Source organism: Haplochromis burtoni, unplaced genomic scaffold (assembly GCF_018398535.1).
Source record: "Haplochromis burtoni strain Fernald_Lab_line unplaced genomic scaffold, NCSU_Asbu1 Contig_34, whole genome shotgun sequence".
NCBI classification, from domain to species: Eukaryota; Metazoa; Chordata; class Actinopteri; order Cichliformes; family Cichlidae; genus Haplochromis; species Haplochromis burtoni.
The window spans coordinates 2209602-2237591 of NW_024582395.1; the positions used below are offsets into that span (position 1 = coordinate 2209602).

The following is a 27990-nucleotide window of genomic DNA, read 5'->3' on the forward strand; positions in this document are numbered from 1 at the left end:
TGATAAATATTTTTGGCCATATCGCCCTGCTCTAAGTGAAACTAAGCTGAATAAATATCATCTCTGCAGGTTTTCCACTAAAACCTACAGTGTAAACTTGTGTGAACGGCTTGCTTATAATCTGGGATATATAGCAGGGTCACAGAAATCCCAATCTGAGTCCCCTTTCTTATTTAAAGCCATTTCTTTACTGTCACTATGGTAAATGGCAAATTGATCAATATTTATATACCGCTTTTGTTTTGTTTCTTTTTTTAACCACTTCAAGTGCTTTCACACTAAAAGCCACACTCACCCAAACACACATACCCACAGATTTACACAGCACTTTATTCTACAGGCGATAAGAGCTTTTATCCATCACTCAGACTCACTCAAGGGAAGGTTGGGGTTCGCTTAGACACAAAGAGTGGAAGAGCTGGAAACCGAACCACTAATCTTCCTTTTGCCCCCCAAAAACTGTATTTAAAATAACTATAAACTATAGAAATATATTTTTCCAGACTCTCAATGGAAAGACAAATGTCTGTGAATAGTTGTTACCAGGTCATTGCCCTAACCGCTGTTCCAGTGGGACCAACTTAAATCTCTTTATCGCGTAAAACTTAAATCTCTTTATACAATATAAATACAAAATAATCCATTCAAGATGAATTTTCCCAAGCAGCACCTTTTTGGAGACTTTGCTCCGATGGTGAAATCTGCTTACTGAGAAGCAGAAAATAGATTATGCGATTGGGTGTAGTGGTGAGCTGAACGTGAAACTGCGCACGCTTACATGGGCTTTGCTGCAGCTGAGTTTCCAAGTACTTTAACTGATTCAGTTTTGCATCAATGAGCAAAATCTTGCAAAAGTATTTTCACACCTGCATGACACGCTTTTCTCAGTAAAGAAGTTAAGAGATGTATCATTTTGGAAATCTAACAGACTATGAAATAACAATGAAAAGCTGGCCCACAGCTCTTAGTCTTAACCCATAAACTATGCATGTAGTTGTGTCGTTATTTGCAGCGCGATGCTGTTTATGCTTTTTACTGGCTGAGCACAAATTTGTAAAAAAAAAAACAAAAAGGCACCAAATTCATGCAGCACTGAATGGACAATTGCTTGTTTGTGTAGGATCTACTAACCCACATGTGTACTTGTGTCAGTTATGGGTGTGTGTGTGTACTTGTGATGGTCAGTTAAGGGTGTGTTGGGTCCAGTAACTGTTCATATGTGTGGAGAAAAGTGTAATCCTCTCCAGCATGAAGCACATTTTTCTTCACTCCCTTTCTGCTGTGCATTTTTGTTTTCTGTTTTAAAACGGTGTGCAAATCCTAAAATAACATATTAAACTCAACTTTAACTTTGACCCAGACACAAGCTGCACTAATCACTCCTGTCTTGCTGGGACCAGAGAAAGCTATAAATGTTTATAAGCTACAGCTCATTTAACAAATCATATCAGTTTGCAACAAGATTTAAAAAAGAAAAAAAGAGTCCCAGACTTTCTGAGGTGAAATTCAGAGGGGTAGATAATGAATAAATGTTAGTTGTGTTTGGCTCTCTAGTGGGAAGTGTAGTCCAGAAAGAATCGGGAGGAGGGAGATCTGCAGGGTTGGAGATGTGCCTCAGGATAAGCCGAGTGGAGAGAGAAAAGTGTGATGAGGAGAGGGTAAAGTACGCATGGACTTGTTACTCCTATTTAATGCTTCACGAAAAAACTGTAATGAGAAGGAGACAAAAAAGTCATTAGTCTGCAGATTAGTTTCTCAATTAATATTTAATAACTTAGTGCCAATACACGTGCCCTGAATGTGTTTGTAGACTGCACAGAAAAGATGCAGATATAGAAACATTTTTAGTACTGTTTGAACAATTTTTACGGACTTTTTTTTCTACTATGTGAATACTTGGAAAACATACCACAATTTGTTAGTAAATAACACTTGGAAATAAATCTTATTAATGACATAGTTTAATCAGGGAATTGGACAAGCCTCGGAAAACTGAGAAAAATACATTCAAGTTATATTAAAGTCCCACATGCCTTCAAGCTCCTTTAGGTAGAAGTGACAAAGATGTTGTTTAGCGCAGTGGTTTGCAACAATTTCTAAAGTACAATAATACATGTCAGTAGCAGTAGCAGCTAATTTGCAGCCTTTTTTTCCAGTACTGTTGCAACTTTGTATATCTGACATATACCTCACCTCTTTGCTATATTACGCAATCCAAAAAACTTGTTGCTTATCATTCAGATTCAGTTTGTCTTTTGAAACAGGCCACGTTTTTCTCAGAATAATGATTAGTTTCACAGAGCCTCTTTAACGAGAATCGCACCATGTTTAAGTTAGTACGACTCTCGTTCACATTCCTGGTCAATATATACAGTGGGGCAAAAAAGTATTTAGTCAGCCACCGATTGTGCAAGTTCCCCCACCTAAAATGATGACAGAGGTCAGTAATTTGCACCAGAGGTACACTTCAACTGTGAGAGACAGAATGTGAAAAAAAATCCATGAATCCACATGGTAGGATTTGTAAAGAATTTATTCGTAAATCAGGGTGGAAAATAAGTATTTGGTCAATAACAAAAATACAACTCAATACTTTGTAACATAACCTTTGTTGGCAATAACAGAGGTCAAACGTTTACTATAGGTCTTTACCAGGTTTGCACACACAGTAGCTGGTATTTTGGCCCATTCCTCCATGCAGATCTTCTCGAGAGCAGTGATGTTTTGGGGCTGTCGCCAAGCAACACGGACTTTCAACTCCCGCCACAGATTTTCTATGGGGTTGAGGTCTGGAGACTGGCTAGGCCACTCCAGGACTTTCAAATGCTTCTTACGGAGCCACTCCTTTGTTGCCCGGGCGGTGTGTTTTGGATCATTGTCATGTTGGAAGACCCAGCCTCGTTTCATCTTCAAAGTTCTCACTGATGGAAGGAGGTTTTGGCTCAAAATCTCACGATACATGGCCCCATTCATTCTGTCCTTAACACGGATCAGTCGTCCTGTCCCCTTGGCAGAAAAACAGCCCCATAGCATGATGTTTCCACCCCCATGCTTCACAGTAGGTATGGTGTTCTTGGGATGCAACTCAGTATTCTTCTTCCTCCAAACACGACGAGTTGAGTTTATACCAAAAAGTTCTACTTTGGTTTCATCTGACCACATGACATTCTCCCAATCCTCTGCTGTATCATCCATGTGCTCTCTGGCAAACTTCAGACGGGCCTGGACATGCACTGGCTTCAGCAGCGGAACACGTCTGGCACTGCGGGATTTGATTCCCTGCCGTTGTAGTGTGTTACTGATGGTGACCTTTGTTACTTTGGTCCCAGCTCTCTGCAGGTCATTCACCAGGTCCCCCCGTGTGGTTCTGGGATCTTTGCTCACCGTTCTCATGATCATTTTGACCCCACGGGATGAGATCTTGCGTGGAGCCCCAGATCGAGGGAGATTATCAGTGGTCTTGTATGTCTTCCATTTTCTGATGATTGCTCCCACAGTTGATTTTTTCACACCAAGCTGCTTGCCTATTGTAGATTCACTCTTCCCAGTCTGGTGCAGGTCTACAATACTTTTCCTGGTGTCCTTCGAAAGCTCTTTGGTCTTGGCCATGGCGGAGTTTGGAGTCTGACTGTTTGAGGCTGTGGACAGGTGTCTTTTATACAGATGATGAGTTCAAACAGGTGCCATTCATACAGGTAACGAGTGGGGGACAGAAAAGCTTCTTACAGAAGACGTTACAGGTCTGTGAGAGCCAGAGATTTTCCTTGTTTGAGGTGACCAAATACTTATTTTCCACCCTAATTTACGAATAAATTCTTTACAAATCCTACCATGTGGATTCATGGATTTTTTTTTCACATTCTGTCTCTCACAGTTGAAGTGTACCTCTGGTGCAAATTACTGACCTCTGTCATCATTTTAAGTGGGGGAACTTGCACAATCGGTGGCTGACTAAATACTTTTTTGCCCCACTGTATATATATACACACAAAATCTCATGTCTAACACATATATCACAAAATAGTGCATTTTCTGTAAATTCTGTGAATCTCGGGAAACTCGACGTGTGTGAAGCGTATTCAGCTGGGTGTTGTGCACTGGGGTCGAGTGTTTTGACCGATGCATGAAACTATATATTTTTAGATATAAGTTGTAACGGCCGCGATTTTTATTTTATTTTATTTTTTTGAGCATTTATAACATGGCATGCTGCCTGTTCTAACATTTGAGTCTAAGGTTCATTTTGAACACCTGACAGTTCTTTTTTGCTTCTCATCCGTAAACTCTCTCCATACTTTCACGTTGATTCTTGCGTAGGTGATAGAGGAGGTTTGACGTGTTTGAGTCTGTGGTGGGGACCGCTTTGCGGCATAATTTGCATAGTGCAGTTTCCTGGTCCGTTTAAAAAAAAAAAAAAAGGTTCCTAGTCCATGTCAGACTTTTCATAGCCAAACCATGTCCATGCTACAGAGGTAGACCCTCGGTTAGGAACAAGGTCCTTGATTTTTTTTGACTGGTCCTCCTTTTTGGAGCTACCTTGTTCTGCCTCATCCTCACTGGTATTCTCTGTGTCTGCATCCACGTGGTTACCATCCAAAAGATGAAAAAATATTGCCATAAACAGGGTATTTTGCGACACCACGAAACAAAAGATGCTGTATAATATGAAACGATAGACGTTTTAATTTTGTCATCCGGTATATATCGTCATATCGCACAGCCCTAGTGGTGAGTGTCTGCATTGGTGTTTGGCTACACAAAATAAAGTGATTCATGATCTCCCTTATTTACCAATCAGAGGCCCGTGATGCATCTTATAATTCCTAAAAGGCAAATGGGTGCATGCAATATACTGATTCAGTAATCTAATATAATGCAGTAATAATCTATTATTGCCATAATACCACCAAGGCACATCTGGTCCATCTGTGAACCACTGCTTTACATGTCTGAAGGTGCTGGAAGAAAAAAAAATATGTGTGAAATTTTTTTTTTTTGCAGAGTTTGCACAAAAGTGTTCTACAGTAAAACCAAATATGGAAAATGATAAGATTTTCACACTGAAAGAGAAAAACTAACAAAAAGCCCTCAATAGCCACATATAAAGAACAGGAAGTTTGTCTGCAGCCTTGAGAAAATTTGTAAATGAGAAACAATTTTAGAGCACAGCCAACCTGAACAATTAGCAAATGTCAGATTCTCACAATGACCTTGTGGGAATCAGATAAGTGAATGATCAAAAACTGGTATTATTAGAAAAGTGCAAAATAAATATAGCAGACAGAAACAGATTAATTCCCCAAATCATTGCATACATTGAGCTAAAAATAATGCAAAACAGTCCTGTGACTAAGAAAGTCCTTCTTTAAGGTCATAATATTTATTTTTCACACATAATGGTTTCCAATATTTGCTGAACTAAATTTTAATAAAGTTTTGCATAATCATTTCAACTGTGTGGATCTAAAAAAAAGAAAAGAAAAGGGCAACCATGGAAAAACCTGCTCCAACTGTGCCTTTATGTAAAGATGTAGAAAAATCCCAGCACTATAAAAGTAGGGGGTACAGGTTAGAGCATAGCATTGCCACGGCTAAAGCAGTACACAAACATGGTGTCGGTTGAGGGATGTGCTCTGCTGAGTGCACTGCACTAAAGAAAATTAAAGGAAATCACAGAGCATGCAATATGTGACCTTTGAATTCCTGTCTGAGGAGTTCAGCATTATGATTTTGGGTGGAGGAAGGCCAAACAAAAGGGGTCAGCCTTGTCTTTGTGCAACCCTTTCTGCCAGTGCTTAGTCTGCAGCTCATGCTCATGCTGCATTAAACATTTCCAGTTGATTTTGCAAAACAACTATACACGAACTTCATCCTCTGTTGACTGCTATGCAGTTCGTTTCCGTGACAACAAACCACCTTCGATAAATGCACATGCCTAATATCGCTGCGATTTTGCTTACTCAAACCGTGACATAATTGTTCTTGGTAATACAATAGCCTTTGCAGGTGAGTGTGAAAGTGTGCAGGTGTGAAAGTGTGTTCAGGTCTGCATGGGATCTGATGAAGAAGATGAATAAAGGCCAAAAAAAAAAACCTGATGGGTGAGGGTGCTGCACAGCTTGGGGGCTTTCCACACGCCACTCAGCAAGGTCATGTGCGCTGGCACTGTGGTTGTAGGTTGCACACACACACACACAAAACAGAGGCCAACAAAGAGCTTACAACACGAGGGGGGGAAAAAACACATTTAAAATGCATGAACAAATAAATAGTAGCCATTTCATGAGTCACACATATGCAGTTTTCTTTGACGCAAGCAAAGACATATAAACGCAGCATGAGAGGACCTTGTGCAGAAGAAGACAGAACTAGAAAGACACAGCAAGAGATCTGACAAACATCTTGACCACATGACTCTAACCACTCTACTTCCTTTAGATGTTTCTCTACATTTTTGTCACACTGAAATACACACAGGCAAACACGTGCATTTTCAGCACTGTGAGAGAGGAGAGAGAGAACTTTTCCACTCTGCATGAGAAATATGTTGGGCTCCTTTAGACTTAATGCAAACAAAAAAAAAGAAAAAAGAAATAAAAATGATGTGACAAGCTGCCTGCTGCCATGAACTTTTTCTTGTTTTCACCATATCTCAGCTCAGCTGCTTCTGCTTTACAGTGTTCTTTTAGGTATTAAAAAGCAACCTTTTAAGCCTCAATAAAAAAAAAAGAAGATTAATTCAAGTATTTAAAATGGCATCATTTTACTATTAAACGTTTCCAGTCACAGAGTGAGCAGGCTATGAAAGGTAGCGCTGATTGCTTTCTTTGCAGGTACAACCTACAAGCTACTCGTGAGGTTAACTTTTATTCAACCAGGAAATACAACTCGTGAGATTAAGAATCCCCCTGACAGGCTGCATATTTTACGCTGACAGGAGAAACCAGAGTTCCCGGTGAAAGCGAATTCTGTTTTGCTGGAAAACTTATTGGAAGTAAAATCTTGACCTGCCATGAGATCTTTTACAACTTCTACTTGCCTACATCCTCCTCAAAGGAGTCAGTCCAGTGTCTGTGCTGCTTAGCTGGCTTCTTTTCTAATTGCAGATATTCACTCTGGGCTTTTTAAAAATGCTCCAAAACTATGTGGAGGAATAACTGCTATGCATTAGTAAAATGCATTGCACAAGTCAGATGGTAGACAAGTCTGTTAGACTCAAGCTGGACTTTCTAGATTGCAGCTTAATGGCTTCATGGTAATGGGTGACCTCTACCAAAGACCAAGGAACAGTGGGAAAAAATTACAGAAAATTATGTGGTTATTATTTGACAAGCATCCAAAGGCACAAATGTGTTTGGTTTTGTGGTTTTAGGAGGCATATTTTTGACTTTTTTTCTTGAAACCTGTCTGAATAATTAGGCAAATTTCCTAATAGTTCCTGGCTATTTTTCTGCGCAGGTCTTACAAAGTTATTTTTCTGGGTTTCCATTCATCCTCTCCTACGGATACTGTTAATGACAAAGTTATGGAAACACTGAAACATAACTCAGATGTTCACTGAAGGCTGTTCTGCACTGAATACATGAAAACGAGCTGCAGATGGAAACATCTGATCTGTGTGGACAGATGAGGCCATCACAATGCTCCTCAAATCAATATGCGAAACAAACACTAATGCAAAAGTTTGGTGAAGGAGTTCATATTGTTTGCCATGGCTTGTGGGCTTAAACTATTTCCCTGTTAATTATATCATCTTGTTGTAATTTAATGGCAGGCAGCTGGAGAATTAGTGCAGCCAGCTGTTTAACAATCCAACTCCTCATAACAGTGGATGGAAACATTCATCTGCATTGTTTTCAGGAGATTTTCTTAAAATGTTATTGAAAGTGCAACGCTCGAATGAAAACAAGCTCGTTCCATATAACTAAAGCTGAATGACAAATTAAAGGAGAAATGACCATAATAAAGTTATGGGCCGGAGATTCTTCTAGTCTAAAGTCTGATGGAGCGATGTTTGTAAGCTATTCCCTCATTTGGTGGTTTGGTGATGAAGGTGGAAGGCAGTGTCAGAATACAGGCCTAATCTCTCAAAGCGGACTACAAAGGTCATAGCACAATTGTCATGCACACAGTACTCAAACCATTCAGTGACTCTTTGGCCCTTTGAACGAGGGCTTTCTAGAAATATTTCAGAACAACTCTGTATTGATTTAGCCTTCCTTAAACTATGCCAGCATCTCCTCGCAAGGGTTCAGGATTCCCATTAATATGTAATCCATCTGTACTAGAAATATGAAATTAAAGCAAAGATGCTATTTGATTGTTAGTAGTCAGGAACTATTTGGCTATTCTTCCACAAATAGCAGTAAAATGATGTGAAACGTGCTAATTTTGCTTGCAGCTGTGTACACTGCGCCTCGATTTCGTTAATTTTTTTCCCTTAAGGGCTTTTTGAGCTGTTTCTTTCTTCTGTTTGTACTAATCTCACTGCAGCACACTTGCTTTACCTGCCGCCTGGTAGGTAGTAACACATCCATCCTCTATTTTGGTTGTATAATATTGGTTTTCAAACAGCGTGTAAGTGCATTACTGCCACTTTCTGGCAGAAGAAACGCCTTACATCATCCAAAGCATTGGCAGAAGATGAAAAGTTGCTAATTTAAAATGAAAAATACTTGCATAAGCGATCCCATTTTTGTTTTCATAATTTAATGACTAATATATTTGAAAGTCATGGCCATCCCTGGAAACAGGATCAGCTGTTCCTTCCTGCTGTGAAGTGCGTGGGTAGACAGGTTCATATAAACACGTCAACTGAGATGGATCCGGTACATAAACTTAAAGAGTGTTTCCATCACAAATCTGTACATAATTCATATCACAGGACATCAATGCAGAGGGAAAAGAATTAAAGGTTAAAAAGTGCCTTTGTTTTTTCTGCCCATATCTAGATCGGTTGAGGCAAGTTGAAGAAGAGGAACGTTTGCCAGTGATCTATTGTCTGTAGTCTAGAACCTATGAGAGGTTTTACTCCTTTGAAGCCTTGAGATATATCAACACCAAGTGCTTTTCTTGGAAATTTGTGGGCTTGTACTTGGCAAGATTTCTATGAGTCCTCATGTGCTCCTGACAGGAGTCATTACTGCCAGTTCTTACTGAACACTGGTTTTCTACTCAGTCTTAATCCCTCAAGCCTACTTTCATGCAAGACTGGTCTGTGAAGACTTTTTAATTAAGACGCAAAATCTAAAATTATATATTTAAAAAAAGACTCTGGACGGGGAATTGTCTGAAATCCAGCACCGGCAAATGGAGCTCTTATGTTTAACCACACAGAGAAAATGGCCTAATGAGACATTCTGGTAAAGAATGACTAACACTGACAGTAGCAAGCGCCCCGTGCTCACTTTTCACTTTCTAATCACCAGGCTATGTACTTGAAATCTTTCGTGCTTATTATGCTCACTAATTCATGCTCCTGCTGTATCACTTCATAGCACTGCCACTTCGGCTCCCACTGTGACAACATACAGAGGCAATTTTGTGACTAGTTTTGTCCAAGCACTTCACTGCACTTTCCCATGACTTTACTTTCAACACTAGTGAACTCAGCCATAATTCAGCACCTCACCTTGCCAGCAAACCTTTAAATCCAACTCTTTGAAACTCCACAAGAAACTGATTTCAATAAGCTCCACACAGGACTTCCAGGTGATGTCATATAATAACCGATCCACATAACTTGCTGAAGCTTCCAGCCTCTGTCAGCTGCTTTTAATGCATCTGATGTTAAGTCCAGGTGCTTTGTGAAATGTTTGTTTTTAGGTAGGGATAACCAGCAAGACTTCATTTGGTCAGCAAGAGCTGAAGTAGAAGTATTCAGCCCTTGTGCAGGCTTTAGCCTGTTGAATTATGTAGAGCTGTGCTTTGGGCGGATATTTTAACATTTACTTTCTTCCCGTTTGAATACAAATGATTAAAAAAATAAACATATGACTCAAATTCAACACAAAAATCAACTGACTCGCCTCTAAAGCAGTTTCAGTAATTAATGAAAGTTGAAAACTTCATGAAGTTGGATTTTGTTGGAGTGTTGGCTGCTGGCTTGGTACATGAACAATGGAAAACGGTTACACAAAACACAAAATGTAGTGTTAGAGACTGGCAAAGATCAAACAAGAAAGCCAGCAAAAAAATGGGACATCGAAAGTAAATACAACTGCAGCAAATCAATCAAAATAAAGAATCTTTGAATACTGCCAGAGGGAAAAAAGCAATAGAAATCCAGTTTTCCATCACAAATAACTTTTGGGCAGGCTACCTGGGTATTTTTTTCAACTCTACTTTATTTTATACATTTTTTTTTTTAAATATTAACAGTTGGACATTTTAGCCTTTGTTTGACATGACAGTGCACAGATAAGTAGGGGGACAATGTGGGGAATGGCACCAATCGTTTAGCCAGCAATACAGATTCTAGCCTTTGGTTTAGAAGTCTCCAGTGCACTCAATTGAGCTATAGTGGCATCCTCCTTTTAGTAAAATTATTTCAAACTTGTGCACCCAATGTTTGTTTTTTAGAGCTGTTATTGATGCTGTCCAAGCAAAAAAGAATAGATCGCATAAATCATTAAGAGCCCAAAAATTACCACGACATTCATGCCCATGATGTGGGTATATAAACCTTTGACCACAACTTCATGGCATTATTCACTTAGTAACCTGAGAATGTGTGGGTTTGCTGTCTTTCACACTCTCACCCGCACAAAGGCCAGCCATCAATCATCTACCCGAATGGTCACAGACAGAATGTAATGTAAGCCGAAAACTTATGACTATCTTTTTTCCCCCCACTTTGACTTTAAGCCATTTTAAAAATCCTGCTCTAATCTCTATATAACCCTCCAATCAAATCCACAGTAGCGCCATATACAACTCTTATTAAAGAAAAGAAAGACATCAAAAAACTCATCCAGCAAAACAGACCTGTTTTTCCTTCACTTCACAGTCACTATGGGCGGCCATTACATTTCAAAACATTTATTATTCCAACCAACCACACATGCTCAAAGCCAACTGGCTAGATGTTTAAGGTCTTTGCAGAGCTCTAACTATCCTAATTTCTTTCTTTCAAAACATCCCTCAGATCCCTGTGGGCTGGATGAGATCAGATGATGTAAAATTAGAGGAAGTGAGGACGAGTTGAGGCATGTGAGAAGAACCTTTGTCCTCTTCAAACCTTGTTGCCTTTAATGTCACAAACAGGAACATGAACGTTTAGTCTCGAGTCTGTTTCATCTGTCTCGATCCACCAAATGGATTCGTTACCTGAAAGTTTGCACCTAAATACATGCGGTAAGCGCACCTTTGGTGAATAGTCAAAAATGCAAGCGCACCCACACATATTACATGACTCAGTTACTTGAAGGCATCATTTGAAGATTTCATGAAACTCGATCCCTGGAAAGCAGAAAAGATACAACTTTGTGGGTGAGATATGAAGACAGTTCTGAGTAAGAAGGAAACTATTTCTGAAGAGACAATCTCTGCTGTTCTAAATACTGTTGTGAATGGTGACAGACTGATCATTGTGCTTCTCTTGGAAGAAAAGACAAATTGCATTTCACTTTGCTAGGGTAATATTTCCATTATTGATTAATCTGCTATTTGATTTGAGAATCGACTGACTAAATGTTTGGCCAGACAATGGAAAAACATTATTGTTATACAATCACAGCTGGGTAATGTCTTACAGGCAGTCTCTTTTTGCCCAAACTCCCAAACCCAAACTTATTCAGTTTACTAGAATACATAAAACCTAAAGATTTTTCTAGATCATGTAATCAATCTATTTCTTTACTGATGTGCTTAAGTCTGGTTTGCATTTTCTGAGAAAGCTGAAATCGACTTTGTTTCTAAATTAGTGTAAACAAGTAGTCATCCGATGTCATCCGCATACTGGAAACATAAAAAAAGGGTTTGTAGCAGAGAAATATTGTAGTTCCAGTAAAGCCTCAGCACTGTGCATGTGATCCTCACGAAGTAGGACATTATTTATGGAAAAACACACTGATGTTGAGCCTTTGAAATGCCATTTGCAAAAGCTTGGAACAGCACAAATAAAATTTGATTCACTTTGATTGTGCCGGCTTAGCAGCAGAAACCACAGAGGCAAACTTTTAAAAATATGCATGTCTCAATGTGAGAAAACATGCATTTTTAAATGATTCGATATGGATAAAATGGGCAAAACTAGAGAAGACTTTTCACGAGGGAAAATTAACTTTGATAAATTCTGATATTTTTTTGATTTCAGCCTAACCGTCAGTCTGTCTTTCTCATGTCTCCTCCTGTTGTGTTTCCTGCGTCTCTCTCGCCTGGTTTCATTCTGTTTCTCGGACAGCTGACTGGGGCCCATGTGTTTAGGGCTTTAGTTGTGGTATGCAACGAGCCAAGCCAAATTAACGCTGCATGTTGCCATATGAGAGACTGAATTACAACAAGTAACACAGAACAGATGGACACCAGAGTCTCTTTGAAAACTATTTTCCACTGATGCTGCAAACGCCTCTCTTACTGTCAGTAAGAAAGTGCAGAGGGGAAAAAAAGCAGTGAATGTTCACTCAAAGAAAACAGCATCTAATGCATATAAGAAAGCATTTGATTCTGTTGATCGTTGTGGTAAAAATCCATGTTTGACTCAGAAGATCCATTTTTGAAAGTTCTATTTCAGACTTCTTGCTGCAGCTTCATGATAAAGCATGACATATTAAATGGGAGGCAAAAAAGAAGCTTGTACGATACATGCTCACATACATAAAAGTATGTGTGCGAATATACAAACACACTAAGACAGCGAAGGACCTGCTCGAAAATCAACAATATACATCATGCATGCACGTGTACACACAAGCATGAAACAAGAGCATGTGGGAAAGATTAGAAGAGCTGGAACAAACACATGCGAATGGACAAGCACGCACATATGCGCAGCTGAGATGAGATGGGATGACATGAGAGGCGTATGATTAAGATGAAGTCTACAGGAGGTCTGAGGAAACATATCAGACTGTAGCAGTCTGTGGGAACTCTCTCTGGAAGACAGAGCCACGATTTTTCTGGCAAGACACAACCCTTGTCTGTAACCTTGACTACTGAACATCAGATAAAAGGAAAAGTAGGAATCGCTATTGAATAAACAGCCTTAGCGGTACAGAAACAATCAAAGCAAAGAAAAGCTAAACGAATTATGTCAAACATACACACAAAACCTCACAATAAAACACTTCATCACAATAAATAATTTAAATGAACTTGTAACATGAAATTCCAGCGTTGAATACTGAGGCGAAATGAGAATTTGGAGACTGCTTCTCTTTTCAGCTGACATAACAATTTTCACTTCTGCAATATATCAAGAGTTACATTGTCTTAACTTTGTTTTTTTACACTATAGAAAATTTCACAGCTATGTGTACCCTCACAAATAAAAGACTTGACTTATTCCTATGGACCTAAGACAAGGCTAATAGGCTAACTGACTCTAAATTGGCAGCAGTGTAAAAATTGGACGTAGCCACTATGGTGTCATTTTAACTCTGCCTTTTCAAGCCACTCTGTTAGTAATTTGTTTGCACACCTAGGATTCCAAGTAGCCCCCTATTCCGATCTCATGTTGGACGAGTCGCACATAAAAATTCACCCCTATAGAGGTCTTTAGAAAGGGGGAAGCCATCCACAGAAACCAGAATTGTTTTTTGTTCAAGGCAGTTAATAATCGATGGTTGGACATCTTGCTTTTTGGAGCATGCCTCAAGTGGCCATTTGAAGAACTGCAGTTCATCCAACTAACATTGCGGGGGTGCTGAAGTCTATCCCAGTACACACTGGGCAGGACTTGAGTGCACATTAGATGAGACATCAGTGACTCACATAGTTCACACAGACAGTGGTGGTTCAGCAAGCAGCAGCTTGCAAGCCTAAAAAATGAAAGCAATTATGCTATTGCTACTAATTTGACCAAAGCAAGCAAACTAAGCAGGAGAAAGCAGCAACAGAAAGTTGCGTTAAGTTCCTTAACTAGGAAGCTATCGTAATTTTAGTGCACTTTTAGGTTAGAGGATGACAGGTTATAACATTTTCACAGTATGATAACCATCTGAAGAAGGAGATCAGATGCTGTGATATACTTTAAACATGAAACAAAGTTATTAATTTTGACAAGCTGCTGATGATGGAAGGATAAAGATATAGAGATATATTATCTCTCTTGTTGCCCTTTTTTTAAACACTAAAAATGCACATTCTATGTTACTCATCAATTTTAATATGAAACCCAGTAAAGTGTTTCAACTCTACTATAAATGTGTGCAATTTATGACCAATATTTGACATTATTTTTCTGTAGAATATTAAAACAGTATAATATATTAACTTTGCAATCACCGAGGAAACTCCCACAGCTGTACAGAGATATAAAATGATGTGATACAAAATGTTCTTTATTGTGTTGCCATCAGATAAACTGCATTCACAGATCAGTTCCTTAAAACTGCACTTCTGGGATCTCACTTTTCCTTGATTATACTCCATGCTGCAGACACGGACACGGATGGAGTACTCACGGTGTAATCCAGGCTTTAATCTTCCACACAGTACCTATAGCAGCTGCATGCTTAAAATCTATTTCAGGCCTAAATATGGGCTAACACTTCAGATTATGCAGAAGTGAAACTGCCCTCAGTTTTAACTATAATTATAGGACAAAACAGACATTTGTTAGGACTTGGCTGAAAAGTGACTGCATCTTTCCCAGAAGTAACCTAGCTGACTGTTGCCTTTAGCATGTTTTTGCTTTTAAAGTCAACCTACTAAAACAACAATACTCACAGACAACCTAATGTGTTGTATAAAATCTTACGGGGTATCATCTTACTGGTTTATTGCCTTTTCAGGCTAATACTAAGCAACTGACAACTGTGCTGTTGCCTGCTGCTTTCTCACGCAAACTCATTATCAGTTTCCATGCAGCTTGCGCCTTTGTGCTAAATGAGCTCACTGATATTACTTCTGTTTCTCACACATAAAGATATAAATAAAAATGCATGCGTACTTTGCTCAAGGATTATTATGTTCTGTGCAGCTAAGATATGTGTGATGTGTGCAGGCGTGCATGCTCACACACTGACACATTGCCTACAGATGTGAAAAACCCCAATTTTCATTCAGAATAGGGAAACTGTACTAATAGCAACCTCAACGCATTCCAGCTTGGTGTGTTTAAATAACTGTTACGGCAATTAATGCACAAGTTTTTCATGTGTACATTAAATGTGAGAATGCTAGTCCACAGCTCTCCTTCCTTTTAAGGTCATTCTCAGGCCCTTATCTATCTGCCTTCCAAGATCACACATGCACACACACACACACACACACACACGCACGCACACACACACATTAAGAGAGAGCGTATTCAGAGCACCAGTGCATTAAAGCAAAATTGCAAACAGCCAGGCAAATCCTGCCAATGTCTTCCCATTCTAAATAAACACGCAAGCACGTGCACACATGCACAACTTTGGCTCTGAAATCAACTGAATTACCTCACACACATGGTTAGGGCTGTAAGCGGCTGAGGACTCGAGGGCTGCTAAATATAAAACTCTACAGACACACATACGCCTTCAGACACATGCACATGCATGCAATGTCTCTCTCATGGACCTTTATGTGTGTCTGAATGCACACTTGCACACACCCTAAAGAGACTAAACTCTGCTTACTGGGCCCTGCCACCTTATAGATGGCAGGGCCCAGGACAGCATTCGACCTGCTCTGATCACTGGTTTAGGGGCTAAGTGTGCAACTACATGCAGCCTCACAGCTGGCCCCATCTGGAAATATTGCAGGGTTTAATGCCATGAGGCCTTGTGGGGGGAGCTAAGCATGCGAGGAGAGAGAGAAAAAGAGAAAGAGAAAAAGAAAGAAAGAAATACATCCTGCTGTGCTGCGAAGAGCTTACAGCAACAACTGATGTCATGTTTCCAAGTTACAATTGCCACTTGGCATTAACAAGTGTTAATTAAGAAGTAATACACCAGTCAGGCACTGCATTTAAACCACTGACAACTTTAGTGAATAAAACTAATCATCTTAGTCCTATCATCCATCACCACCCACCTACACATCGTGGCAGACCAACACCCCTGGAAATACACTGTACAATACAGAAGGGATAATACTGGCAACGTATTTACTGGTTGATAAAATGGGAAGAAATACTACTACTAATAAATAATAATAGTTGACTAATCCAAAAGTCAGAAAGCTTGTTGACATGTGTCACTTTCACGCACATTATCAGATTAGTTTGCTATGTGAGGCACTAATGTTTGCAGTGCTAGCAGCAGCCTTCTTCTTTCTTTACTTGCAGGTTAACATGAACATGCATGTGCTGAACATGGCTACCTACTACTCCTCTTCAGTGGTTATATGCCAGTTTACTCTGTTGCAGCCAACATATGGATCGCATACAGTTCAAAGTACTGCTGATTTGAGGGTTGTTATCCATCTAAGTTTCCACCTTGCTTGTTTACATCTACCTGCCACTTGCTGCAGCTACAGTTCGGTTAGTGATGTCATAGACCTAACAGTTAATCTGAACTGTACTTTGATAAAACGTAAATAATTTTTGAAGCTATATAAGCATTATTTTTAATTATTTACTAAAACTCTCTACTATATTCAAACCAAAACTGTTCAGACCCCAGACTCCAATCTGACCAACCATCTGTGGGATTATTGTGAACAAGCTCGATCCAACCCTGCAGGTATCAGGTCATTGCACAAGCCTGACAAGGTCAGAGCTGTTTTACTGGCATTTGGGTAAGTTAACTAATGTTAGATCGTCGGCTTTAATGTCATGGTTGCTTCGTGTAAGGAGAAAAGTTGTGACTGGCTGCAGAAAACCCCAAGCAAACAGGAAACAGTGTGGGAGGTGTATCTACTCACCAAGGATTAAAAGAAGACATGAATGTTGCAGATTCGTTGATGTAATCAAGTGAAAATGTCACAGCGAGAAAATATTGAGCTATATTTCTGAGCTATAGAAATGCCCTGTATATGTTTGTATATTAATAAAGGGATAAGTAACAATAGTCAATGAAGTACGGACTGATTAAATCTATCTCATATGACTAGCAACTTAATTTCCACTTCTTTAACTAGGTTAAAGGGTAAACCAGTTAGGATAATCTTTAAAGGGTACCAGTGTGAAACAAATCATCTATGAACTGTGATGACCCTATTGTGCATGGAAAGCATGAGTGAACCTGAAGCTCATGCCCTCCTTTAAACTAAGCCGTGAGTATATGACTAATATCTTTTCAGTTTGTGTTTTCAGTTTGGTTAACAAAAAAGCTTTGTGTTTATCATCAAAACACTCCCTCTAGATGCCACCGAATCACCAGAAGTAAAGGTGAAATGCAAACCGCCAGTAAGACAAGACGTTTTTTTTTTTTTGAGGCAAAGCTAAATGTCATCACAGTTTTCGTCTTGTTTTGTCATGTGGCAAACTATTCACTAAAAGGAGCTTCTTAGAGGCAGTAAAAATACCATTTATGCAAACAAAAACAAACACAGGCAGAGAAAAGAGATGATTTGAAGGAGGGGGGGAAACCCCTGCAACTAAACAGCTGGAAACAGGAAATGACTTTGTGCCTTAATGTGTGTGCGCTTGTTTTTGTGTGTGCGTTAACTTAAGAGTATGTGACACTGCTTGGCAAACTTTACCCAGCCCTTTAAAGGCAAATGTGGGTTTCCATCCTATTGACACAAACAGATCTAGTGACCTACCATGCATAGATATGAAACACAAGATGACAAACCTGTCAGCTGTAACATGTCACAGTGTGAGCAGTTCTGAGAAGAGGTTATTTAAAAAAAAACAAAAAAACAACACATGCACATCTGCAAAAGCGGCAGACACAATCCAGTGAAACTCGGCAAAGCTCTCCTGTACTGAGAACAGCAGCAACAGAAAACGATCAGTGGTTTTCATGAACATCTGCTTGTTGCAATCAAACTAAGCATCAAGAAGATAAATCGTGATGTGTGTAGATCAGTAGACAATATTTTGAATTGACTTCTTCAACATTTCTGAAAATACATTTTTTGTTTTCTTTCTTTCTCACTCAAATCTATAAAGTACTGAGGATGCACTTGTAGTGCATGACTAGTCTCTTTCCATACACAGTTAACAAAAGCTGCAGACTAGCATAGCTAAATTCTATTTGTTTGAATATAGGAGGATATGAGGTGACAGGAGGGGTTACACCGTGACTTTTCAGGCAAAAAAACTCAAGTCTGGTGTTCCGAGAAAGAAAGTAAATGATTTGCAATCTCCTTTAATTTGCAACATCATGGCATAATTTTATATATTTAGTTGCCTGACAAGCTAAACAGTATTTCTATAACCTCTTGACTTAAACACTCCTCACACACTTTGATGACTTTTATGTCCAATAGAGACCAAAAGAAAACTATAAAAAGTGCGCAACTAAAGAATTATTTTACTAACAACTCATACTCTTTTGTCTTTTCCAAATTATAATAAAGGCAGATAAAGATATTCATACTAGCCTGACTAAATAAACTTGAGAAAATTGAGAATAGTGCCATCGGTACCATTCTTACACTTCATGCATGCAACTAGAGGAGAGCAATCAGGCCAGAAGATCATGCAAGGGTTTTACAATTCATGATATAAATGATACTTCTTTCGCATATTTAGTTTAACTCGTGATCACATGAGTAGTTGTGTACACGTGATATGGGGCTAGGCCGGGGCTAGCTGGTTACCAGTAGTGGAGCTTTCAAAATAAAATACTTACACATAGCAGCATTAATGATTTAATCTGTATGATTTCTCTGCAGATAATGTGGCAGATAAAGAAAGACCACGGTAAACGATTGTGAGATCAGCTAAACCTACATGAAACACCAGTCCACTGATAAGGATGTCAAGACAAATCTTTCTCTATCTTTCTCTTTGTAAGCAAAAGTCATGAAGCTGTTTCAGATAGAAACCCCAGGAGTCAAATTTTGTACAGAAAGCTATTTAAAAATAAAAATGAATACTTTTCACCTGCTGTGAACTGTTTTCAAAGAAATGCCCACATATTATCATGTGAAACCACAGCTGAGCTGTTAGAGTTTAGTGAATCACGTGTACGATGAATATAAAGTGTGCAAAAGCTTGTGTTTTTACCTTTGGAGGATCATAGAGCTCTAACTGGTAACTTTCCCCTGCTCCTCTTCCTCCTTGAATGTCTCTGATCCTCCTGACCAGCAGGTGGCAACGCTGCCAGCGGGGCTGTGAGTCTGAAACAGTTTCGTCCACCAGAAAGTACCTCAACTGGCCCTCTTTACAGCAGCCGCTCGCCTCGGATCGCCTCTGCCTTTTACTACGAAACCTATTGAAAGGAGCCATGATCAGCTCCTTCATTCCAGGACGGTGTGAAGCAGCTGTGGGTGTGGCTTCGGAGGAGTGGGAAGAAGAGGATGACACCTCTTCGCTGATGGAGGAAACTGCACCCACTCTGTCACCATTATTTGGAAGATTACTGTTGGTGGTGGTGGGGTTCCTAGGGGTAAGGTCCCGGGATGAGCGCGGACTGGCTTGGGGTGATTTCTTTAAAAGCTTATTTACAGACTTCCGGATTTGGCTCAAAGAGAAATGTGTGACTTCTGAGTTTTCAGGGTTCGAGGTTAAAGAGTCAGAAGAGTACCGTTCAGATACCTGGCGATGATCTGTGCCAGAGATCTCCTCGTTGCTATGGCTATGAATCACCAGTGTCCCGCTGCCAATTGTGCGAGATCCTGAAAAGGAGTTTCCCGCAGCGCATCTCAGTGGCAGCTCCTGCTCCCGGCTCAACACCACCGGCTCCACTTTCGGTGACGCAGTCACTGGAGCAGCTCCTCCATTTGGTCTGCCAGTCTCCCGATAGTCCTGCACCCGAGGCAAAGTCCGCACTCGAGTGATTACAGGCTGAGGACGAAGGACCACTGGAGACGATGAGGGAGCGCTACCGGAGGCGGCAGAGCTTGTGTTCTGACCCAGTGGCGTGCCGTCTTTGTCGACCTCGCAGCAGAAGTGTTGCTGGAAGAGGTCAGTAAATTGCTTTGAAAAGGTCTCTGGTGGAAGCACATCATGGTGTGGTCGCTCTCTTGCAAAACTCCGGTAGTGCCGGGCCAGCTCCTGGGCTGCGGCGATGGCATGCAGCTCGCAGAATTCCGTCCAGCCTTTTTGGGCAACTGCCACACCTTGGCCTGCTGCTGTTGTGGTGTTGGCTGGATGGATAGTGTTACCATTCATTGCAGTAACCAGAGTGGATGAGAATCACTGCGGAACAGAAAAAGAAGGCGGGTAAGAGAAATGAATGGATGAAACATGGAAGAAAAGAACGAAAAAAGCCAGAGGAGCAAATAACAAGAGCAAGATATAGGAATGCAATTAGATCAGGATAATGTGGAGGGTTGTGCAAAACATGCAGCACTAAACATGGGAAATGGCACAACAGTTACAGCACATTTTGAATTGCTTCAAAGTTTAAAAACAGTTCAAACACTAAGAAAGAACATTCAAAACTCTGATTTCATCTGAGCTTGATCTGTAACCGCACAAATTGGATTACATGGGCCTGCAAAAAATCTCTGGCAATCAACCAGAGTATCCTAGAGTATCTCAACACAGGGCCACGGTTCACTCAAAGGACAATCGGTTACCATTCAGTTAATGGGAGAAAACGCAGCGAGTGTACACATTTTAAGTAAATTTCAGGAAATTGTTTCCTACAGCAGAGGCGAGCAGAGAGAAAGGAGAAACTGCGTTCTAACCTCCACTGATATGGATGATGGCAACTCAAGTATTTTATGAATGGAAACAGTAATTAGTCAGTCAGACAGAAGGTGAATGAGGCCCTGACTGAGGAAGTACGGTTAGAAAATCTCTCAATCAGCCACGCTGCCTGTATTTTCATCCATGTGTTTGTGTACTTACACGTGACCTATTTTAATGGTCCTTCCGTTTTTTCCCCCCCAGTATATCACTCACGTTTTTTGCATTCATTAACTTAACAAACATCATAAGTGTAGTGAAAACAAAAGTGTTTATTTATTTATTTATTATACTTAAAGGGGATTTCTTTAAGTACAATTAACACGAAAAATAAATAAATCAGTGGCGTTGGTGGAGGGGGACGGGCTCATCCGGTAGAGAGCGAGGCCCATATTAATGAGCGTTTTTGACCCTATAACCTGTCTCGCAAGGGTAACCACTTCTGCCGGCTAGCCTCCACCACAACATCTGCAGGTGTGGGTGGGGGGGCAACAAGGGGCCCAGGCAGAAGCTGACTTAATAGACAGAAAGTCGTAGCAGTCAACCAAAGGGCATTTCAGTCATATGCTGCCGAAACCAGGTTTGGTGAGAGACTCTCAAAGATATGGAGAGAAAAACAGCTGCAGACAACATCTAATAAACCTCCTGAAAGATTTTAAGAGTTTTTAGCTTCTGTTGGACAGCTCTTGTTGACCAAAGCCGCGCTTTTCATAATCTTTGCTCAAACTGAAGTAAACACCGACTGAGTTTGGACTTAATGAATGTGGCAAAATCTTAAAATTTTAAACTGATTAATCATCCAACCTTAAACATTCACACACGCAACCTCATTTTATGAGTGAGACAGTAAAGATGTGACATGTGGTAATATACTGCACTGAACTTGATGTGTTCGGGTTGCCTTGGAAGGCTTGGCCTCCTACAGTAGGGCTCTGCTACTTTTTTTTGCGTGCACTGTTTCACTTCCTTGCTTCTGTTAATGCACAGTGCTTCAGTGTTTGCTGATTAGTCTAATCCCACAGGGCTTTCTCTGTTTAAACTTGTGGCTTTTCTTATAATAATCACTAAATTGAAACTATCAAAAGCCATCTACCATTTTACTCATCAGGGCCCACAACTACATTATCAACTGTAGGTACTGCATCATTTGGTGCACGAAGAAGTTAACACGCAGCTTCTCTGTACAGTGCACACGTGTTTCAACCTGTCCACCACCGTTAAAAAACTAGTACTGTTGTAATTTAAAAGAACTCCGTGGTTAACAGCTTTAACCACACAGTTCATCAGAATAAAGGAAGGATGTATTCCTAAGTATTCAACAAGCCCTTCTCTTTTCTTTCTTTTTAAACGCCCATTTGCTGTGTGTGTGTGTGTGTGTGTGTGTGTGTGTTTATCCTTTTTTGACCTTGAGTATACTAAACAAATAGGCATAGGGGATCAGGGAGAACACATTTTTGGGCATGTAGCATAAGGATGACATAAAAGTGTGTTGACTTGGAAGTGAGTAGCCCAGGCATGACTGGTAGCTGGAATAACTGGACACAACTTCTGTTCAGATATAGCAAGATTCAAGTGACGTTTAGAGACAGCCAATGACGGCAATGAAAGAGTCCCATTTTTGGTAGAATAAAGAAGCAGATTTGGGTCTTCTGGAAATGAAAGAAGACAGATATGACTGGACATTTAGAGTCTTTTTAGTCCTAAAACGCTGACATATTAAATTCTGAAGCAGACAGGAAGAGCCATAGATAGGATATTAAAAAAAAAAAAAAAAAAAAGGATGTAGCTACTGTGATATCAGCTGTGTGGACTTTTGGAGCACCCATTTTGGTACTTTGTGCGTGTTCATCTTAAGTTTTTGTTTCGATCCAGACGTGGCCGTATTGGAACAAGAAGGCAGAGCTGTGGCATTATCACCTGGTGCTGGTGCAAGCTTACTTAGCAAGGTGTTAACTAAAACAGAATGTTTCCTGACTCCATCGAATGGACAAAAGACGCCCACAATGATGCCGAACTTTAAGTCTTAATACGATTTAGCCAGGAAACAGGAAAAAATAAACTTCTGAAGGGGGGAAAACATCTGTAGAGACCATAACTGATTTTTGTGCTAAACTGTCAAAATGTTTCATTTCTGCACTAACTAAATGTGGGCATTTTACCACGAGAGTCTATGGCGACTGATTCACTTTTGGCACCTACTTCAAATAGCCATTAGTTGCCATCTGCAGTTCTTGGCACTTCTACATTGGCTTAATTTTATAACTGGAAGTTTGTGCTTGGATATAAGACACTCAAACCCACCACTGGAAGAAATACAGTCACATACACAGACATACATACAGAGGTGAATTTAAGCTTCATCTTAAAACTGCCACTTTGCATGTGTAAACACTGCAGACACATGGTGTCACTAACAGACTGTAACTAGCATACAACAACTAGTCAGATTTCTTCTTATGTGCTGCACAGTAAAGCGGTGAACACAGGTAGAATATTCACCATAACACAAACCAAAAGCAACACCTCAAGGTGCTTTTAGCAAAGAAGTCAACATGCATTATATATAAGCTGCTTCTTTTTCTGCCCTGCATGTCTTTCCATAATAAAATGTTGAGCAACAGATGAACAGTTAGACTATAAGACGTAAACTGCAGTATCATTAACAGGAGTTTAACCTTCTAACTTCAACATGTGCCTACAGTACATACCATCTTCCTCCAGTGCTGCAGAGAAGAGTCTAATCGGCATACAGGAAGTGTGAGAGTGCTTTTGCATATGGGTGCGTGTGGGCTGTTGTGTCTCTGTGTCTGGTGGGGGGGGGTTGTCACAGACTGTGGTCCAACAGATCACAGACAACCACAAGAAACAGGGGGTGGGGGGATGGGGGGTCGCGCTGTGGTCGGGCCAAAACATGGAGCAACGCGTCTTGTTATCTAATTTCTCTCTGTGTCCTGAGCGACAACCTTCTGAGATGAAGACTTGTAAAAGTCGTGAGGTCACATCTTAAAATAAGCGTGCCGTTTTTTCATTAGCACCATCAAACATATCAAGGGGACACGTACGTCAATGAGGCAGTGAAAAGTTGGCATCGTGAAATATTGCGTCACTAAAGTTCCTGGATGTGTCCTGTCACAACAACTAATCCCCTTCCTGTACTTTTTCAGAGCATGCTCAGTGCATGCCTCACTTTGCCCCTTCAGCTGGCCTCCCAGAAGCTTGGTTCTATCTGCCTGGCCAGCCCAGCGATGACTCAGCACTGCCTAGAGAACATACACACACACATGCACACAAAAACACAGACACACACTTCCTCTCGCCGTATCCATTGGGGTCTTGGCCGCCTCCGTTCCCAGGGTTTTCCCTTTCTTTTCATCCTCTCTGTCCTCTGAGGATCTCCAGATGTGTTTGGACTCAAACTTCCTTGACTTTTTACCTTGACGAAGAGCCATATTCAAACTGTGAGGGGAAACAAAAAGGCTAACACAGTGTTTGTGTCTCCTTTCTCTGTTCTTATCCGGGACCTCTAACCTCAGCTCAGTGTTTTGTTATTGTATTATTGCTTTCCTAGACAGCATTCGGCAGGAGACGGCAGAAAAAAAAGCCAATCCAAACACCCGAAATTGCAACTGGAAAACATTTGTGCACTCCTGCCTTTTTTCCTTCCTCACCTTACTCATCACTCCCTCAAGCTCCTTCTCCTCCCCTACAATGCCCGCATTCTTCTTCTGCGAAGCACACGCACGCTCGCGATGGCACACTGATTGCTTTCTTCGTCTCTCTCGTGGGCTTTACAGAAATTTGGCACCGCTTTTTTCTCCCCCATCGACACCACAAAACAACCTGAGGAACTGCTGCACTGTGTCGAGATCAACGTCAGATTTTTTGGCAAGAAGAAAAAAAGAGAAAAATGATCTAACCAAACAAATGCTACTGTGAAACTACTGATGCAGCAAGTCAACCACTGCTGTTTAAAAGAGCAAACAGGTAGTGACGCATACCACACAAGTCTTTAATGGACAAATGCAAAATGTCAAACAAGTGTCAAAACGCAGCAGCTAGTCACACTTGCTGACATTTAGACAAATATAAAACAATCTTTTCTGAGCATGTGACATGAGGCAAAGTCCTTCTAGAAGCAAGCCTAACCACTCAGCAGCCATCTTGAATCACCTCCACAATAACTTAGGCAGTAATTATCTATTATCTAAATTAGCTTGTAGTTGGTCAGTGAATATAAAAACTGTATCCTGACCTTGTCCTATAAAGTTAACCACACACCAGGTCAGGTTGCAAGACACCACAATGAGTCACACAGCTCTCATCTATCCCTAATACTCATGATGTACACGCTCCAGAAGTGGACATAAAAGAGTCTGATTTTAATCAAGACGGAAGGAAACAGGATGTGTGAAACACAGACATGAATCGATCTTGTTAGCGTGAGTAACCTCATGACTCAGGACTTACTGGGGAAATTCATGTGTTATATTGCGGCATTTTATTCCCACTAAATGGAAGTGCTAGCAGTATGATTTACAGTAAACAGCGTCCTGGATGTGGTCTGCAGGGAACAGAGACAACATGATCTTTTGCTCAATATTTTTTTGTTTGCACAAACATTAACACCACATGGCTCCTCTCAAAAAGAAAAGAAAAAGCTTTTTTTGGAGCAAAACCAAGAAAATAAAATCTCCCAAGACCGCGGCTTATATAACACTACAACTCATAGATAATAATCTATGCTGCTGGTGGATGTAGACTGCTATTTATATCTCACAGGCCTGGTATCAGCTCTCACACACCACTGAGTTACCCTGTTGTCCCCATTAGGGAACAGCTCGTTTGATGCAACGGACACACACATCCATGAAAGTGTTGAAGTGACCTGAGTTTTCAGGTCATGCATTCAAATTAGGAAGTAGGGGCCTGGTTTGAGAGCGCTGCAGCACCTCTAATGGCCACTAGATGCTGGATGCATAACCGAAATGCAGACTGGGTGGGAAAATGTTACAAGTCTGACAAGTGCTAAACTACCTCGTAAAATAAGATTTTAAAGGGTTTTAAAAACAAGTTTACTTAACCAATAAACTGATCTCGAGGCTCCTGTGAGTTTGTATAAGGGAGAATTTTTGAGTCCCGCTGCCAACCGAAGCTGAAATGTTTTGTCACCGGAGTCACATGGCAAAAAAAGCATAATTAAAATAATTTTAGCTTAAATGTAAAACATTTGATGTTGGTAAACGTCAAATAGCTCAATTATCTAATTTATGTTCTTAAAATTTACTTAATGGCTTGGAGTTTTAAGTGGTTTAACTCAAGTTTGCCAATGTAAAATTATCAGACCTTGCATACTGAAAAATGACAGTATTGGAAGATCCTAACAACGACAAGATGACTATATGCCAATGAGTTCTCTGAAACAGTATCAATTTAATTTCAGCAGATTCTGTACATCTCGGAGTTGTTGGGTTTTTTCATGCTAAAAGTACTCCGCACTCCTGACAATACTCAGCTCAGTCCTTGATAGTACCAAAAAGGCACAGCCTCAGCAGCTCTGACACTGGTTACTGAACAGGTGCAGGCATAAATACTCAGAGAGCAGCAGCATTAACTTGTCCTTCATTGCTGTTCCACACTTGTTGTGACATTCGGTCAGTGTGTTGCTCGACCGTCTTTCCACTGTTACTGGACAGCTGGTTAAGCTAGGAAGAGGTGCACAGCGTGGAAAAGATGACTAGCACCTTGTTATGTTGCTACAGCTGTTTTTGCCACTGTAAACAACTGGAAAAAGCACACCAGACTCAGGAAAAATAGACAAGACTTTGCAGATTTATGGAGATTACATTTGGATGTTTCAAAGCATAGCATTTTTCATAATGTAGTCTTCTTTTCCAGCTACTAAACTACCATTAAACTGGTCCAGGAAGGCTATTGGTGTTGCACTTTTCTCCTTATGAAAGTAAGGGGTCAGCAACCTCCAGTCACTAAAGGAAATATATGTATTCCCCAACAGGTGGCTGTTTCTAGGTGAAACTGGTCACAAAGAGGATGCTATACCAAAAACCTCAATGTGATAGTTTTGGCTGCAGATTTCTACAGTCGCCCATAGTTTGCATGATGCCAACTTGATCCAAGTTTGATTTTGAAGGCAACCGGTCTTGTTCTCAATTTACATCACACTCCTCACAGTTTTAACCTCACTTGGCAAACATGTTCGCAAACAAGTCAGCATCTTCCATGCAAACTATGGACACCCACAACAATCTGCTGGCAAGCAGCTTGGTTTCAAGCAGGTTTTCAGCGCAGTGCTTTTTATTTGTTTTTGTTTCTAATGTCTCTGTAAAGCACTTTGAATCACCTTGTTGTTGAATTGTGCTATACAAATAAACTTGCCTTGCCTTGCCTTGCAGTACCACACAGGCAGCAATCACCAGCAATCACTTGCCATTCAACTGAGGAATACACATTTTCCAGAGTGACCTGTGGTTTTCAGGGAATCACCAGTCATTAGGCATGTGTGGCCGGGGCTTGTCAAAACCTATAGTCATGTAAACAATATCGCCTAAATAATCAACTAGCCAACTCTATGATTATAGCTCTACTAATCAGCAAATCATTTTAAAATAAAAAATGTTTACAAAAAATTCCAAATCAAGCAAACTTTCCCTAAAGAGCAAGCTGTGAAGAAATTGTAAACTATAAGAATAAAAAGATAAATATGAGAAACTAACGACAGCAGAAGTGAAATTGAACTCCTTTTTGCACAAAGACAGGAAGAAGATGCAACCACAGGCGCAATAAACATTAGTTACTACTTGACTGCTACACATCAGCTCCAACACTGCAATCCCGCCAGACCCTCCAGACATGACATCACAGACACTACCTGCATGTTTTTTCAGACACACTTAAACATGAATAGATATCAGATTGTTGGGCGATGAGCTAAACTGTTTGCTCTTGCTCTAAAACACACAAACATACAGATGTGTGAGCAACTGGTCTGGGAATGTGTGTACATGTACACCTCTATGTGCTGATTAGTTGTACATTATTGCAAAAAATAGGATGCAGTCCTAACTGTCACGCTCATT

General features: G+C 40.4%; 1 protein-coding gene across 5 annotated transcripts in view; it reads right to left on the reverse strand.

Annotated features, from left to right (window-relative positions):
- sh2b3 (SH2B adaptor protein 3) overlaps positions 1 to 27990 on the reverse strand; it is a 61556-nt gene that overhangs the window by 21536 nt on the left and 12030 nt on the right. For 4 of the 5 annotated variants that reach the window (XM_005919082.3, XM_005919081.2, XM_042219518.1 and 1 more), the window contains exon 2: positions 19268 to 20401. In XM_005919082.3, the coding sequence (XP_005919144.1) occupies positions 19268 to 20374 (1107 nt within the window). In that variant the 5' untranslated portion in view covers positions 20375 to 20401. Of the gene's footprint in view, positions 1 to 19267; positions 20402 to 23604; positions 24330 to 27990 lie in introns of those variants that run through there. The other variant, XM_005919080.3, reaches the window with a different exon arrangement.